This window comes from Cariama cristata, unplaced genomic scaffold, assembly GCF_000690535.1.
Source record: "Cariama cristata isolate BGI_N322 unplaced genomic scaffold, ASM69053v1 scaffold45104, whole genome shotgun sequence".
NCBI lineage: Eukaryota > Metazoa > Chordata > Aves > Cariamiformes > Cariamidae > Cariama > Cariama cristata.
Genome location: NW_009613166.1, coordinates 4,900 through 23,676, shown reverse-complemented (window position 1 = coordinate 23,676; position 18,777 = coordinate 4,900). Strand labels below are relative to the sequence as shown.

The 18,777-nt window shown below is 39.6% G+C and overlaps 1 protein-coding gene across 1 annotated transcript; it reads right to left on the bottom strand.

Annotated features, from left to right (window-relative positions):
* Positions 1–382: 382 nt before the first annotated feature.
* Positions 383–15,759, bottom strand: TMC5 (transmembrane channel-like 5). Its single transcript, XM_009698899.1, has 17 exons — positions 15,686–15,759; positions 14,917–15,116; positions 14,404–14,508; positions 12,575–12,667; positions 11,792–11,891; positions 11,095–11,185; positions 10,524–10,772; positions 8,466–8,617; positions 7,795–7,939; positions 7,138–7,293; positions 6,388–6,554; positions 5,641–5,719; positions 5,181–5,278; positions 3,313–3,408; positions 2,650–2,725; positions 1,685–1,818; positions 383–560 (listed from the first exon to the last, which is right to left on the bottom strand). The coding sequence occupies exons 1-17, from the start codon at positions 15,757–15,759 to the stop codon at positions 383–385; spliced, it is 2,193 nt and encodes a 730-aa protein (XP_009697201.1).
* Positions 15,760–18,777: the final 3,018 nt, after the last annotated feature.

The following is an 18,777-nucleotide window of genomic DNA, read 5'->3' as shown; positions in this document are numbered from 1 at the left end:
GGGAGGGAGGGCAATTTATCCTGCCAACTGTATGCAGCATGTTCCCTTTTGCTGATGTTCCTACAGTACAGTATGTGACATACCAGTGGTAATAAGATCTGGAGCTGAGACAGAAGCAAAGTAGAAACATTCAACTAAAAGCAGTCTATTCTAGGGTTAGCATGAAGCTAGTTTGAAACGAGCTTTGGCATCCTAACACAAAAGGAACAGATAACTTCTTTATGTTCTTCAAATGCATGAATTTCCAATATATTAACAATTTCTGATGCTTTAACATGCACTTTGCAACTTTTTTTTTTTTTTTTAAAAATGAAGAATGGCTGTGTCATAGCCAGTTTTTTCTACTTCAGGTCCTTTTCCAGTGCTTTTCATTAGCAGGTACTTACAGGACAAGAACGGAAAGAACGAAGAAGAAAAGTTCACTTGTAATTAAGTTACGGTAGATCCACACTACCCATTTTGAGGCAGTGTAATTTTCCAGTATTTTTATCCACTCAGAGACTGCAGCATACATAGAAGACAAACCTCTGAAAGGACCACATTCTTCTGAAGGTTTTAACCTGAAAGTGTGAGAAAACAGCCACTTAAAGCTTCACATATCAACCAGTAAGTAAGTTAATATTGTGATTTTGTACATCAAGAAGCTCGTTAGTTTGCTATAGCCCTCTGCTCTCTTTGGACTCTCAGGGAACTTCCATGATCTATGTTTGATTTTTAACTTGAGTCACTCTCTAGCCATTAAAACGCCCACCCCAGACTGCACAGTGAGGGATAAGAGACCCCGCTGCAACAGATTGGTACCAAGCCCTGTAAACACAATCTTGATGTAAATTTAACAAGTCAATCACTGTAGTGAAAGCTACAGCAAATTGAAAATCTGGATTTTCAAAGTTTCACCACAGGTGCTCAAGGGAACCATCATTTCACTTTACCTTCAAGGACGTAAGTCACTACAGACTTTCAGTAACAACAGGATGTGGTGAAGTAAGGCAGCTCATAGCAAGAATTAACATTTTCAGGTAGACTGAAATAGGAAAGTGTTGTTTGCTTTGAAGTTGAACCCATCCAGACAGTCCGAAATTCCCACTTGCCATCTGGAAATATTTGCTTTGAAATATTTCATCCCACCTGGCTTCATGTGTAGCCATCTGTCTTACTAAACATTGAAACCACGTGGCTGAGAATTGCCAAGATAAAAAGGGGCATCCATCCTGCCCTCCTTACTGTGACCAGAGTAACATGCACATAAGCAAAGCAGCTTTAAAATACTGGTAACAACCAAGATGCATTTTTCCAGAGGTCAGAGCCTTTGAAGTTTGTAAGTAATCCAGAAGTTGACATCAATTGAGTTTTTCCAGGTGTTTCTCTACTCCAGACCCAGTACAGCCTGTAACATAAGTAACTCCAGGATAGGACTAGGTCACTGGAACTTTTAAGGAGGAAAAGCCAAATTCGCAGTGACATTTAAGAACCTAAAACTTCAAAGCAACTTTTTGCTCATCCCACTTTCTTATGGGACAAGTTACTGTGTTAACCACATTCTTGCAAAGACATGTCATGAACATCTGAAACCGTCCATTAGCAAATAATATAGCTTTTTCCATAGAAGAATGCAGATTCCTCTGCCTGGTATCAGGTCACACAGCATAACATGGTAGGCTTGAATGCCAGTGATCTTCCATACCTCCAGACAGTGACTCCAATGACAGATAGGACTCCAAGGAAGGAAGGGAAAAACAGCAGGAACATAAATGATGTTGTCATTTGAGCAGTTCTCCAGACTTTGCAAGGGGGTTGGCAATTCATCATCAGACTGACCTTTAAAGAGATGAAGGTACACTGACTCTTGGAATGGTGTTACCTGCCGCTTCAACTTGGTTTAAGTCGATCCCACTGAAATTGCTGGTGGAATTGCTGCAATAGCATCTATCAAAAGTTTCCAAGAACTTCTTTTACATGAATTTGATAGACATACTGCAGTTTTAGAGAACTTCAAGAATATAGTCTCTAAATAGTAAGAGGCAAAATGAGGCTCTGATGGTTTCTTCAGGACTTTGTCAGATAGAGTTTGCTTTTGTAGCATATGCAAACCCACAGTTCAGGGAAGTTCAAATCAATCTTTCTAGCTATAGCTTTGTTCTTCTACATGCAACACTACAAACTGTTCAATGACCCAACAAACTATCATTTAGTCATACTACTGAGACAAAGAGTTCTGAAAAGAAGAAATTTCCACCATGATCTTTAGCTGAGTCATCTTTCTTACACTTAGGTAAGTTGGCAGGGGCGTTGTTGGGGAGAAAGCAGGAAGCCAAAGTCACAGGCACAGGCTGAGTGTCTATATTGACATATGTACTTGTACACCATTAATTCCCCAGCCTTTAATTCTACTACTTTATTCTCTCCCCTCTCCAACTGTGCTCTTAACTCCTCTTATAACCCTTCCACACTTTTCCCCCTCTTAAGTTTCACAGGTTTGTAATTCAAGGGCACGCATCTAAATTGCATTCCTTTAAACCAATCCTCACCCCTCAAAATCCAATCAACCAAACTGCTCCCCTAAATACAAAACCAGCACTTTAACACAATAAGTTCTGCCCAGATTTCAAATGGTCTAAGTTTACAATGAATACATGTAAAGCTTGTTACCTTTTTCACATAAAATACTACAAAAAATGATATCATCTGGATACCAGGCAGCAGAGGTGAGAAGAGGATACCAATCCTACAAGAAAGGATTTATAAGAGGAAAAAAAGTTAAATCTTCACTATTCACCACACAGCCCTCAGTGCACTGAAAGCAGAAAGTATCACACTAACTTCATATACAGTTCATGTTTGGTTATTTGGAAATATTAACATTGAACCTATAACAGTAAGTCAACCTTTAAAAATATGTAACTTCAAACATACATATCTATGTACACATCTGCAAAACTCCCTTACAATTGGAGTAACATACACATTCTTAGAAATAAGGCACCTTTTCCAGGGTTTAATACTGAGACTATTTCAACAGGAACACCATTCCAGTGGGGAAGTAAACAAAACTCTAGCATATTCCTTTTACGGGTTTCTCCCAGAACAGGTGGCCACAGGGTAAACTACTGACTAAAGTTATTGTTATTACCTGCATAATCACAAAGAGAACTGGCAAATCACAATCCTTACAAAGGTACTTAATATGTCACCTTTCTCACATTTATCTTGTTCTTTCCCCCATGATGGGAAGCACTCAGAAATGTCAGAATAAGCAAGTTCCCTGGTATTTCTAACTGCAGATGAAGTTTTGGCTGTGAATGTAACCCTTACCAGGTCAAAGTCTGTGCATAGATCAAATCTAAAATATTTCGTCCGATATCAAATTCCGGCAGCCCCAGGCTCACACAGAATGTAGTTCCAACAATTCTAGGGGAAAAAACAAAGCAAAACAAAGCATCAAATCACAGCACAATAGCATTTGCTAAATGATAAAACCCTTTGTAGAAATCTATCCAAGTGACCTCCTGAATACAAGCATTAATGACAAATTATTTAGGGGTTGCACTAACAACATGCCATGCAAAGCAGCCAGTTTGTTGATTAGATGACACATCAAAAATGAAACAGAATTCGGCAAAAGTAAATTCCCATAACACGCGGCAGGGTTGAAATATGACCTACGGTATTTGTCATGCAACTGAAAAAAAAAAGGGGGGGAAGGGGAAGGGGAAGAAAGGATTTGTAATTATATCAGAAAAGTATGCAATTAAGTTATTTCAACTTAAACAGTTGAAACGGCAAGTTGCCTCAGTACAAAACTGTAACAGCTTTTCAGCTCCTGAGTCCTGAGAATTTTCAGCCTCAATCAAAAAAATGAATCTTGTAGACTGATACACTCTTAATATATCCCGAAATAAATCCTACTTCAAACTAACCAAGGTTGCAAGTAGCTGAGTGAGACATAGGTAAGCAAGTACTCAGAGGATTCCCGCTGAGGACCAACAATCCCTTTTTATCACCTCAATTTTCATGAGCTGGGGAGATTCACTTTCTGCTTGTTGTAGCAAGAACAATAAAGATTTTGGTAACTATCCCATCTTGCCTCAAATACAGGTCTTCATACCACCTTATCAGCTGCATCATCAACAATGTTTCAGGGCTGGGTTTTCAGGGTGTTATTCTGAATACATACAAATAAATATGAGCAATTGTACTTTAATCTTTCCCAGCTGTAAGTCTGGTGCTTTTGCACAGCTTAGTGAAGGACGTTCATCACAGCTGACGCTGCAGTTTTGGTACTGTGACCTTTTGCTGGAAGGCGTTTTCCTATCTGAACAGAATGAGAACAGAAGAAGATTAAAGTACACTGGCAAGAGCTGTGGTGGGAAAGTCTTCAAGGGCTTCTCAATGTTGTTTTGTGTTAATTTAACATAAATTTAACAAAGTCCTACCTTGTCAACCAGTCTTGTTCACATCATGTGCAAAGGGCAAACAATGGATCTCCTACACAAGTAAGGCCAGGAACCCTAAATGCTCTGTAGAGCTGGCAAGCACTTAAATACTCTATTGCCTTAAGTCATAAATAATGTTTGGCAATAGGAAGGTACACACAGCAGATGTCAGAAGTAAATGACTTCTTGCTTACATGCTTAGCTGTATTCACGTTCAGTTAAAAATAGTTTCTCACCATGCTGCAGAACTCTACACTTGAGAGTCATATCACATCCTTAATAAGAGTGATTAAAATAAGATTTTAAACTTGTGTGCACCCTGTAAAGTGACATAACTAAGAGGAAAAAAAATTACAGGGGGACATACTAAGGAAAGCCAGCAGTGTGCCTGTGCATATGCAGAAAAGCAAGGTTTTCTGCTTGAGACACTTGGTCCTTTGTCACCCCATTCAGGAGATCCATAGGAGTACAGCATGGCTTCCTCCCTGCCTGTGTTTCCATTTCCAAAAGAAAAAAGGACACATTGGGACAGCAGAAGGGTACACATTCTGACTGCCTCCTAAGAAGGAGCTGCAATATACACAAGGCATGTACCCAGAGTCTATGCCTGGTACAGACAACCAAGAAAGCTTCAGTGGTGCCACAGCCATGCTTCTGTTGAACTTCTTTCCTCACATCAGAAAAAAGACCATGTCTTTAGTGCCTTTGGTTAACAAATAAAAACAAGATTAGAAAAGCAGCACTCACCTTCGTAAAAACTCTCCAAAGAACGAGCCAAGCAAACAAAATATGAAGTCAACTAGAACAAGACGATAGATATCTTGGCCAACCAGAGTTTCCCAGCACTTTAAGAAGCAGAAGAAAATAAAAATAAAAATGCATATCTAGAAGTGAAAAATCATGCGATTCTAACATTGTTCCCAAATGCTTGCGCATCTGAAACTCGTGCTACAGAGCAAATATTTGCTAACAGCCTCACTAATCAGTCAACCTCTCATTGAACAGTGCTGCAAACCAGCTGAGACCTGAGTTGAGGGATTCATTTTTTCCTACAGTTCGTTTCTCTAAAGATGCTAATAAAAAACCATGTTGGGGTGGCAAGTTCAGCTTTCCAAGACACTACTTCTCTTTGCTGGAGCAAGCCTCTTATCAAAGTGGTTCCTAACCTGGCATTATAAGTCAAAGATTTGTATTTTTGAAGCTTTACCTGTGACTCTGATGTAGCCACAATGTTAAGCCAGTAGTAGCACAATATTCCAACAATTGATATTTTCAGGATGGTATTTCTAAAAAGAAAAAAGTAACAGTAACTGCACTGACAGCAGGTTCATAAGCTCACTGGAGCAAATGATGGCAGGATGACTGCTGGTTACACTTTATTACCTCCTCTTATAACAACAATAGCACTGCAGAGTGCCAGGACTAACAGGAGCTCTCCTCGGAGCTTAGGTGCAGCACTGTTCTATTGTCCTGGCAGAGGGGAGCTGGGCATGACGACCTTGGCACAAGGCTCTGCTAAACAGGTGGCTGGTTGGGTGTGTGGTCTCCACAGGCGAGGAAGATCTGAGGGGCACCAGGGGTTATGTAGTGTTAATTCCGGGCATTTGTACCTAAGTAAGACCTCCTCACTTTTCTCTCCATTTCCCTTCCTCTCCCTGGGAGGCCAACAGCCCAGGGGCCATCTAGGGAAGCTACAAACAAAACCAAGCCCAATGTCACAGCGTGACTAACAGAGGGAATCCATACCCCATCCTTACGCAGAGATGTAACACTCCAGAAGGCTCACAGAAGACAAACAAAACATGGAGGGAACAGTGTACAGAAGCCTTTGGAGAAGATTAATTCTCCTCCATAGCTCCCTACTGCCCACCACACCACCTAGATACAGCTTGTTGTCAAAAAGAAGTCAGACAACCTCAGGCAAAAAGCACTAAGAGGTGGTAGCAACAAATACCTGGCAATAGTGACGTATATCTGATGTCCAGGAGTCTGAAATCTCTCCAGGTGTCCAAGCCACGAGTAGAAGAATGGGATGAATGCATTGAGGAAAGATACGACAACAGGTAGCACCAACATAGCAGCTTGGCTCTCTAGGTCATTTTTACTCCCTTTCACAAACAGCTTAGAGAGGAAAACCAAAACAAAACAAAAATGAAACAACCCCAACTTAGAGCCTTAACCAAAATGCTGCCTCAAGTTGTATCCACAGAGAAGACACTTGGCACACTTCCCTGTATGTTCTCAGGTTAGAGACTATCATGTTTTATGGGCCCATGTCCAGCAGCACAGTGACTCTCTCCCCTTCCCCCGCATTACATGGGACCAAGGGTGGGAGCCCCAGCTTAAATGCAGCTCCTAGGCAAAGGAGAGGCAGGCCTTGCTGAGGCTGCTTCTGGCTGTTTCTTTCAAGGTCACCAGCTGCACTATCCCTGAGCTAGCCATGAGTCCAGGCAAGCAGCTGCTGGGGTGAGGGGGGGATTTGCTTAGACCCCTCAGGTCCTATGCTCTTGCCATCATCCCCAGTGGCACAAGCCTTTGCAAACCAGCTTTTCAGGTACAGCAGAATTTGTGCTTGCACTGGCAGAAACAAAAGCTGTGCTTCCCTATGGTGCTAGTAGCGACCAGACCACTGCTTGCACTCAGTATAAGCTACCCATGCAGGAAAAATGCATCTCCAAAAACAGACTGCAAAATCTGTCCTTACCTTTAGGTTATTAACAGAGAGTAAGTAAACACCAGCACAAGCAGCTACTGCTGTTCCCACGGAAGCAATCCAAGAAACAAGATGAATAACAATACGAACAACTCTCTCTGTTATAGAAAAATTTAGAACTTCTCGGTTTACTTCAGTGAAGTCTTCCTGCAAGGAAACAATTCCTAATGAAGAATTCCTTAGTCAACCACACAAAGCAAAACTTGTTTCAAGTAACTACTTAAGAGACTGAATGAAAGATTATTTCTGTAGAATATGGGCAGACTAATATCCTGGGAACATCTACTGGACAACTTTGTGTTCCTATCCTAAAAGTCTTTCCTCTTGGCAGTTACACCGTATGTCAGGTAACATTAGAAGCCTGCCTTTTGTTTATAGAAGAGTTAAATAGGAGGAAGGAAAACCAGAAGAAATATTCTGTTTGGCAAATATTTAATAGTCACAAAGAGTGATTCAGTAGAACAGAAGCATACAAATATTTATATGTAGCTTAAAGAGGACAGAAAACAAGTAGCTAAGCCAACACCAGGAGTTCAAACCAAATGAAACTTAACAGTCAGGAAGACTTAAGTCTATTATGCTAGCAGAGTGACTCATGCATGCTAGTTTTGCACCCTTTTACCTTTTTGTACCTCCCGTGTTTTGTACCTTTATTTGTGTGCTGAGATTCTTTTGTTTCAGCTTCACGGCTTTTTCATTAGTTATACTGAAGTCCCAAGCGCAGAGAAGTTTGCTAGCATTTCCAGGGTATGCCTGAGGGTTAACGAAGTTCCTGCAGAAGGATTTTGCCATGCTGCAATGAGAATTAAATTTGTGAGATGTGTAATGGGGAAATATATCAAGTCTGTAAGCAGAGTAAGAAGGAAGATTTGTCAGTTTTTCTATCCCGTCCCAAGGCTACTGAACCTACGTCGGAACACATCACATAAGACAACATGAAAAATAAACTTCAATGTAAGAAGTAACTCTCACATTTCCTTCTCCTGGTTGTTGCTGAAATCTTTACCCCTGGAAGGCCACATCAAGACCAGAAAAATATTAGGAGCAACAGCTTACAGAAGGGGGATTCACGATATTCATTGGTTTGAAATGGGATTCTCTGCACGTCCCTTCCTATTTTGCAGTTATTCATTTGTCTAATAAAGGTTTGATTCCTGGAGACTGTGTTTTGAGCAGAAACTTCTACTCTAGAAGTACTCTAGACCTGGAAATAAGGGCTTACAGAAACATATTCAGGTAGTTATTACTGCCAACCATTGACAGAGTGGGGTTTTTTGCCCCCTTAATATAAGTGAAATAAGAATATGTAGTTAGTTTACCTGAACAACAAGATAAGAAAACAGATGACAAAATGTATTCCAACAGTGAAAATATAGGCCAGCTGCACATTGTAAGATGGACCATTCTCTATTTTACTGATTGTAGCATTGGTGTAAAAGCCATAGTAGAGTACTGTTTCTTGAAAATAACCCTGGAAAGATATGGACATCAATCAGAATTTTTGCTATCACCTGCATATGGTGGGAAATATCATCTGAAGCCCAGTTAATGGAAGTAGGAGCTGTCCCATTTCCTACTGTGGAATCACAGGTGTGATTAGATTTCTAAATATCAGGCCCTTTGTTTTCCTTCTATCAGCTACAATTTTCATAGTTTTGAGCTTCCAGAGATACATAAATGACTTGCATACTTCTTAAGATTCATGTGGGATGGTCATGAGCATTCAACACCTTTGCAGGATTTGGTCTTTTCTGAAAATTCCTGAAGAGCCAAAGGCTTAATTCCTTCTTTCTTAGGAGCAAGGTTCTGTACTGAGAAATTGTATCAACTATGACGGAACCAGCAAGGAAGCACGTGACATTCAACACTAGACTTACTTCATTATAGTTGAACTCCTGCAATGGTGACTGTACTTTGCAAAGTTAAATAACATTACTACAAAACACAGCACTTTAGAAGGAATTTTAGAAGGAAAAGCCTGACACCTTTCCTCTTTAAAAAAAACTCTTCTCAACTAAGCATTAGTAACAGCAGAGTCTTGTTTATTAACTAGAGAAATCCTTTAACAACAATAAAATTGACACACCTTTTACAGCAGAGGGGAAAAAAAAAAGAGTAAGTTTTCTTCTCAGATCACCTAGTTGATTAATACTAGTTAAAGCAGTGCAAAAATCTTCCTTTAAAAAAATCCTGGGACTTTATTCTCTGAATGTAAAGATTTCTACACAATGAAAAGATCCTCCCATTTTCACGCCCCACTGAGTTCAGCGGGTTGCCACAGAAAGATCTGTGTAGTCTTCGGAAGAATAAAGCTTTGGAAATAAAAAAAATTAAGAGGATCACATATGGAAATCTGCAGTGTATTTTCAGAGGAAAACTAGCATGGGAAAAATGTTCTGCTGAAAACTATTGTAGCTATCTTTGGAAGGTCTGGCTTCCTTTGTGTCTCTTCCACTGCTTTCTGAAAGAGTGATGAAAGTCTCGAAATACTGACTAACACAGCAATCATTTGCAGTGAGCAAAATGCATCAGAATGAGTTCCATTCATCTCACTCTGAGTCAATGTTTGTTGCAGGTTCTTTTTCAAATATGCACTAAATATTGTTTCTAGTCACGTGAAATTCTAACTCCACCTCTTAATAAGAAATACTAACTTCTTTATTCTACCATGAGTTTTTAAAGCAGATCCGTTGCACACAGTACTAATACAGGTCAGCAATGTGCAATCGCAGCTCAGAAGGCCAACCGCATCCTGGGCTGCATCAAGAGAAGTGGGGCCAGCAGGTCGAGGGAGGTAATTCTGCCCCTCTGCTCAGCTCTGGTGAGACCCCACCTGGAGTAGTGCATCCAGCTCTGGAGCCCTCAGCACAGGAAAGACATGGACCTGTTGGAGAAGGTCCAGAGGAGGGCAACGAAAGTGATCCAAGGGCTGGAGCACCTCTCCTATGAAGACAGGCTGAGAGAGTTGGGGTTGTTCAGCCTGGACAAGAGGAGGCTTCGAGGTGACCTCATTACGGCCTTCCAATACCTGAAGGGGGCCTATATGAGAGATGGGGACAGACTTTTTAGCAGGGTCTGCTGTGACAGAACAAGGGGTAATGGTTTTAAACTAAAAGAGGGCAGACTTAGACTTAACATAAGGAAAAAAATTTTTTTTTTACAATGAGGGTGGTGAAGCACTGGAACAGGTTGCCCAGAGAGGTGGTGGAAGCCCCATCCCTGGAGGCATTCAAGGTCAGGCTGGATGGGGCTCTGAGCAACCTTATCTAGTTGGAGATGTCCCTGCTCACTGCAGGGGGGTTGGACTAGATGACCTCTAGGGGTCCCTTCCAGCCCAAATGATTCTATGATTCTATGATCTGTTGTTACATACTTACAGCTCCAGTAAACAGCTCCAGACCCGTGAACGAAAGGTTATTTGGTTCTGCTGCAAAAAACTGAGGGATTGTGATGAAACTGAAGTTTATGAGGAATGAGAAGATGTTGAAAGTTAGCAGCCACTTCAAGAAAATAAAATAAGAAAGAACACTTGTTCCAAACTCAGCACCAATGATCTTCAGAGTCTTGTGCCATAACTGCAGTAGGAGAAAATATTCTGACAAGCTATTTCCAAATTGCCGAAATGACTGAAGTGCAAAAGAGGAGAGAGAGATGAATTTCAGCAAGCAGTTTTAAACAGGACTCAAAATCACATAATAAAGCCTCACATTTTTTACAGTTCCATTTTGGTGATAAGAACAGATTTCCCCCACTACATGCACCATAAGATGCTTAACTGGTGTTCCTAAGTGCTACCATAACGTGAGACATTATTAATGAACCCTGCAGCAATTAATTGGTTCTTTGGTAAGTAACATAAACCAAGATATCAGGCACCACTGGAGCCAGTGATAACATTGCAGCTAAAGTGGTTGACTATTGTGACTGACAGAAGTTGCCGACACTTACCACTACTGATCCCTGCAGACACTGTGTACAGCAGGAAAGTTGAGTACTGTGGTGCCTTGATTTTTTGGTTATTTCTCTAAGAACTTTATTCCTGTGGAAGAGCAGGGCAGGAGGTGACAAGCATTACAGTATGGGTTGTAATTAAAACAAAAAGCCAAAGAAGCTGCTGCAAATACAGTTTCACACGTGCATATGAACAGAGTTAATAAAACATGGAGATGTTCTGCTGGTTCTTTTTCTATTAGCATGGACAAGAGCCATGGTATCAGGTACGACAGTATGTTCTAATCCCTCCACTAACTCGCTCTGGGAACAAAACGTAAATATACTCTGTGAGGAGACAAAAGGGGAGAAGAGACCACATGGTCTCAACCATATTTTCAATGGCCAACATCCAAGCTTCCTTCGAAAAGAAATTGCAAGTCATCACTCATAATCAAGTCTCAAGGCCTTGATATTCTGTTTTTTTATTATCATGAGATTCTTCTCATCCAGAGAAAGGACAATGAACCATCTTTAAATTATTTTCCCTTGCTAGATGTTAACTTTTAAAAATTACACTAAAAAGTATTTTCAATTCTTCCAAAGTGACAAACCAAACAGATGGTTCGACAAACCAAACAAACATCCATACTTGACAGTTAGCCGTTGAAAGTATAGCGTTTGTAAAACTAAACAGATAAACTTCTATTTTTACCTGATCTCTCTCTTTTTTGTCATGGTCTCTGGCATCTTCTGGATTGCTTTAATCCTTTCACTGGTGGACATACTTGCAAGATTTCCAATTAACTTTTCCTCTGCATAAAATCCATGAAAAATCCAAATTTTGGGATAATAATACAGTAATTCTTATACAAAATCTGAAATGGATATAACAGCATTCCCCATTTTCACTGCTACCAAGGTGCAGCAAGTTCTGAGGCTTAATAATACTCCCCAGAATATCCTCAACTCCATCAGTACTCTAATACAGAAATAAGTAGTACAATTCTGGTCTATTGCTTGATCACTGTTTGATAGTTACATTTCTATGATGCCACATATTGACTTGAAAGCTAAACTTCTCTTTTATTTATTCCATAATTTTAGTTGATGTTAGTGCCCAAACTTAGCAGTACCTATGAAACAGACAGAACTGTGTTAGTTGACAATCAGGCTGGTTTTGTATAGTTGGAATCTGATGCTAATTCCAGTGGCTGAAAGCAATCCATTAGCTGGTCAAACAAATTCTAATAAAGAATTTAGCTTTTCTTTCTACAATTTAACACATATTCACACTGCACTGTGCTTCATTTATTGTGGGATTTTAGTGTGCTAGTAGACTATAAAAGATTAATCACTAGCGTTAACACAAAACCAAGTTGTTCCCATAACCACAGAAAGACTGCATGCAATTCTGGTGATAAACCAAGAACAGCATTGACCACATCATCCTTGTGCAAGATGCTACTTAATATTGAATCACTATCTAAACTCCTACCTTCTTTGCACACTGGATCTGTTTCAAACAGGCTGGAAGAAGTCATGCAGATTTCCTCAGGTGGTCTTCTGCTGTGTCTTCGAATAAAGCTATCTAAATAACATGCACGGTTTAGTGAGCCCAGATACTCCTGACAAATTGACTTAAGAAATTCAAATTTCACTTGCACAGAAAAAAGTTAAAATTATACCCTTCAATCTCACTACCTACATGCAAACATATACTCCCTCACTCACTTCTTTCCTGGTCACGCTTGATGACCGTATGCAGTTTTTCAGATGCATGCTGAAAAAGAGGTACTGAGCCAAGTCTTCAGCTGTCATGGAAAACTGTGTCATCTAATCCACTCATAAATGCGCACATTGATTATTCAAGACTTTCTTCCTAGAAGACAGGTCCTTTCTATAAATATCCTTCCACTGACTTTGAGGGATTGTTTGAGAATCACACTCAATCATACTGAATAAGTTAAACGTATCAGACTCCCATTTGCCTGGGGTCAAAATGCAACTGTTCTCTCAACCTTCTTTCACCCAATTATTCAAACATGAGTGACTATATTCCTTAAATGCATCTGCCTTCCAGCTATGAAATGGATGAGTTCAGTCACAGCTTTCCTTGCCTCACCTTCCCAGTAAGCTAATGGCCAGTCTGTGCAATGTTACATCCCCCTTTTAAGCTTGACCCTCCGGTGTGGAAGTCCCCAACTAACTAATGTGCCTGTTAGTTAATGCACACAGTGCAGATTCCTTCACCATATTTACTATTTAGATCTCACGGTTCCCTGATGTTAGTGTCATTTTCACTTTAAGCCAACTTCCTTCGTAGAAATTCAAAAGAACCAGAAAAAGAAAAACATCTGTGCCACCTTGCGGAGGTACTTCTTGAACTTTCAGCACCCAGACATTCATCCAGACATTCCTCCTCTAGTTGACTGTGTTGCAAACGCACTCTCTCCTTCCTATCAGGTATTAAAAGCCATGCATGATAGTTAATGTTTGGAAATGTCCTACTTCTACAGTCACTCATGGAGTGAGGCATTTCCAGGTACCAATAAAATCACTGCTCTCTAATACGAATATGGGATTTTGCCAAATCAGATCTTAATTTTGAGACCATGTTCTTAAAGATGAAAAAAAAACCAAAAAACCCAAACCAAACCAACCCAACCCAACACCAAGATTCCCTCACTTTGTGGCCACAGAGAGACGGTTCCTTCAATGTATCTAGGTAATAATTCCAGAAAAGAACTCTTCACTGTATTCCAGAAGCAGCAGACAGGAACTGAATCGATTCTAACAGAAACATTACATGATATGGGAAGAACAGTTCCTACCCAGAAGATGAAATATAAACTACTATGATAACCTACAATAGAACCCAGATTATACTATTCCAGACCCCCTGTATTTTAATGAATATAAATCTCTGATTACTATTACAGTCTAGAATTCACACAGAGACAACATAGTGAAAAATTCACTAAAGACAGTCTCAAAAATGCATCCTATCCTCCCATTATTTCCTCCTACAATGAGTCTCTTCAGATAACTGTATAAGTTTGTTTTATGTGGACCCATTTATGGGGAGTTTGGGTTAAAATGGGTAGGCATTAAATCTTTCATTGCTCAAAAAACAAAGATTGTCACCTTCAGAAAGGCATTGAAAAATTCAGCTAGAACAATGTAGGATAGTACAAGACAATTTACGTTTTATGATTCCTTTTATTATATGAAGATCTTCATAAGAAGGCTTTTAAATATTTATTATTTTATGGAAGGCAAGCCTGACATGCAATATTCTGATACACCACAATCCTTATGTCTTACCTTCCGATATATCGGAAATTCTGCGGGTATAGGGGCGATCCAACAGATGGAAGGTAGAAAGTGGGCTGTATGCCAGTTCTGGCTCAGGCTCAAAGGAAAGATTATCTGTTGAAGGGAATCAGAATTATACAGAAAGTTGTATACGGCTATGGATTATTTACACACACAGAATATCAGCCCTATTGACCAAATACAGCTCTATTGCAAACACAGCAATATATCCCATTAACAAAACTCCTATATCTCACTCCAGTGTACATGCTACTACTCAACGACTTTTGCAGTCCATACAAGTCAGTATTTACCGATCTGTTAATACAACAGACAGCCCATGGATCTGTTAACATAACACCTGAACTACTTGTGGGAAAAAAAGCAAAAAAAACTCCACTGCCACCATGTACAAATATATACAGAGTTGAGCTTTCCAGAGCTGCAGGACTCTCTCAGGATAGAGTAAGCCATTATTTGTTCCAGTGTTTCTGTAAGCCATTCATATGAGAAATTACATACCCATGGTATTTCCATATGGACTTCTGCTTAGGACATTAACTCTTGGTAAAACTTCGCTGTATTCAGAGCCAGGTCTCATGGAAGCCATTGCTCTGGCCAGAGGGTAATTCTGTCCTCTTCCGCTGTGTTCTCCGTAGGAACCATGCAGTGAAGAATCATAAGGGGTTTGGTGAGAGAACAGATTCTTTTGTGAACTCCTCCTGTGTGAGCAACAAAAAGGGAAACCCTGAGGGCCACAAAAACTCTCAATAGATATCCTTAATAAATTGTTACCTATTATCATCAAATTTGAGTACATTCTAAAACAAACTCCGATACTGAGAGGTATTTTGTATTCAGAACTCCAACATCATAATTCTGACTTGGCCATCAACTGAATTAGAAAGACTAAAACTTTTATCCACCTGAAGTTAGCTTGGACTCTACCTAAATGGGAATAACTGCCTGCAAAATGAGGACATCCAAGGTTATAGCACATTGTGAAAATTATTTGAACTAAAAAATTATGCCATTATGCCATAAACCCAAAAATACATTTAACTGACAAATTCACCTAACATGTAAAAAGCAAGCATGCCATTTCTCTTGAATCCTGCCTTTCTGATAAAAGCTTAAAAAAATTTGTGTCTGAGAATGCAAGCATAAATGACAGATTAAAAGAATTCCACGAATTAGAACTCTGGAGAAAAAGTTTCTCCTGCATAGAAGCAGATAAATTAATTTCTTATGGCACAGTCTTTTTTGCAACAGCAAAATTGAACAAACTCACCTTTTATCAATTTCCAGTGTTTCTGAAAAGTGGTAGTCTGGATTTTCAAAGGCTTCATTGTAATGATAAGACATGATAAGTCCTTGGTTTGAGGTGTGAAATCTTCCTTATTTTTGTCTCTACTGCTTCATTAATATGTTCAAGAGAAGACTGATTACAGACCTAATTACAAAACAGATGCATGTACATTTAAAATGGAAAGAAAGGAACTTCATTTTAGCATCTTAGAAGATTTTGCCACCCTGCTAACAAATAACATGAAACAATATAAATCGGAAATGGTTCTAACTTAGTGTTATTTACCACTGAGAAATTAGGGTCCACCAGAAGTTGCAGGTAAAGTGGCAACTAACATTTCTCTATAGTAAACTCTCTACAACAGTGAAGACAGGTTTTAGAAGCATGACAAAACATTAAGAAGAAAACTTTCTCTCTTTCCTCCTCATACAGGAAAAGACAAATACACAAATTTTCTCTGAGTACTACTTTTGCAAAACCAAAGATCAGGTGAAGTCTGCCCACTTCCTTACCAGCAGTGACACCTCTAAGCCTTAACTGTGAGCAAGGGACCCACTGAACCACTGCTATGTACAGAGCTGACAGTATTTAGAGACCCATTCTTAATGAGGGCTTCTCTAATGACTTAATGTCTCGATCCTGTAAATAGGTTTGGGTTTAGCTTGCTTTCTCACAGGGTGCTGCATTTTAGTCTTAAGCAAACCAGACTTGGTCAGAGTTTAATGAATGGAAGTCCAGGTAAGTCAGTGAAAAGGGAACCTTATATTAGAAAATCAGAATCCAAATTAAATAGGCAGTTCTTGCAATTAATCAAAAGTCATACTTAAAAGTAAAAAGGAAGCAATTTCTAGCATTCTTCTTAAAAGCACTGCGCCAAGTTTGACCAGCTGGCAAGCTATTCAACAACAGGGAAGGAAAAAAAAAAAATTATAAAGGACGCATCTGGCAAAACCCATAAGACCCTGCTTTTCTCTCAGCTCCACTCCTAGAAAAGCAGAGCTGAATCTCATTTAACAGGACAGTCTCAACCAACTTTTCTGTCTGTAGAGTTTTTTATTTGTGATTTCTATTGCAGTAGAGGAAGTATCCCAGGAAAATATCTTCAAAATAGATAATTGTACAGTGTCTAGTTTCTGAAGGCTTGTCAAAATCTTCTTGTTTTGCCAAAAGAAGCTCTTAAATTACTATTGTGTCATTTACACACCTAAAGATCTTGGAAGACAGACTAAAAGTTTGCCATGTGACATACAGTTGTAAAACACGGCCCAGGTTTTGCACATTGATTTGCAAAGAGATTTGCATATAAACACAAGTGGTTGATTAAATTCAAAGTCCTACCTTTTAATGAGAACATGTCTACACTTTCATGATAGCATGAAGTAGCATGCTAGGAGGCCCATGTCTTCAGCCAACATTCAGTAAAAAAGCATACGAGGCAATTTGAATATACAGTGCATCACCCATCCGTTCCGTAAATAGTGGAATGTGATTACTGCCAACAAGAAACTATAAACATAGCCTCTCCTAGGCGAAACTTGTGTTTTTTTCAGGCAACAATTTCACACCTACAGAGCCAGAGTGAGATTCTCATGTGTTCAGAAAAGTAATTAGCAGAGCCTCCTCCCATTATCTCCAAAGAAAAATCAATAAACACCCCAGGAATCTAAGGCTCTTACATAAAAGTCATGGGAAGTTTAAATCTCCCGAGAGGTAGGTTTTCTTTGACAGGAACCACTTAGCTCTTGATGATCTTTTGAGAACTAGCTTAAAATATATCTGAAATTTTACACAAACTCTTCAGTAATAGTACATTCTGTCCTTATACTCCATTAAAAAGCACAGAAACAATTCTTGAAAAAGATAATCATGGTCTTCTGCAAAGAGTTGCTTGAAAAACTAGATTTCCCCCTATAAGAGTGTTTTACATTTTAACCTGTAATGAAAAGCTAAAGAGGAAAAGATTACTTTCTCAGAGGAAGAAAATTATCAGACAATTCCCTTTGAAGAGTGTGCAAAATTACATTTTTCTCTTTTTTGACTGGTTTCCCAGGAACCCAACTCACTTGGACTCAGCCATCCAGAAAGCTGGGAAGCCTGCCAGCAAGGCAGCTGGAAAGCTGAGCACTGATCTAAACAGCTCAACAACTTGCCTGGTCTTCATTCAAACCGTAGAGAGATCAGATATTTTGAAGGAAATGCACGGGTTGTGTAGAATCAGCATTGCCCAAAAGCAAGTTGGTAGGAAGCATCAATCAGTTCTATCAACCAACTTGCTAAAGTGCAATCGACCAGAAGAAACAGATCAGCCTGACTAGAGGAGAGAAAAAAAAACACCAAACAAAAAACCCAAAACATCTTGATCCCTTCTTTCTCTTACTCATTTTAAAGACCTCTAGGCATACCCATGAAGGCTTGCTAAGACACTCAAATAAGCCCAAGACAGACTGTCTATCAGTTCCATCATTATGCACTTTATTTGTTTTGAGTCTTAAGATGCACTTTATGTCAGGATTTCTATGAAAATCCACAGGGACATTTACAGTCTAACGCTGAACCCAGCATCTGAAGTCACTCTGTTTTTTTCCACTGCCAAAGTTTTGAAGATTTTAAATAAATTCCCCATGTATGCTAAGGCAAATTCAAATCTTTGCATCTCTTTCCTGAAAAAGAGAGAGACTTTCCTCTTGCTACCTGAGAGCATTAGATTCCAAACCTTGAGGCATTTGGAGTGAGCAAGAACGTGAACATGGAAAACCTGTATGTTTCTTGACTGAGGCTGTAGTCACTTGAAGATTACTATGCTACCTTGTACATAAATGCTGTAGGGTGGGATGGACGTGTGTATGAGCATACATGCTTGGGGTGTACAGGTGGCACGTCAATCCACCCACTTCCTCCATCCCAAGCCCAAAGATCGTGAGAAACTCTTCTTATCAAATCAGATGCCTACCCTATAGGTTTGGTTTGGGATTTGATGGACCAGAAGTTTATAAACTTCTGACTAGTCATGGTTCATTGGAAAGAACCCGAAGCAGGTAATGGTCAAGCTAAACCATCTCTTTTCTTCTGTTTGA

What these genes read in the sequence shown, in the direction of transcription:
- TMC5 (XM_009698899.1), bottom strand. Translation starts at nt 15,759, where the DNA reads ATGTCTTATCATTACAATGAAGCCTTTGAAAATCCAGACTACCACTTT. An exon ending in TCCATATGGAAATACCATGG is followed by an intron (nt 14,509 to 14,916) that starts GTATGTAATTTC and finishes TCCCTTCAACAG; the next exon opens with ATAATCTTTCCTTTGAGCCT. An exon ending in TTTGGAGAGTTTTTACGAAG is followed by an intron (nt 3,409 to 5,180) that starts GTGAGTGCTGCT and finishes TTTTTCCCCTAG; the next exon opens with AATTGTTGGAACTACATTCT.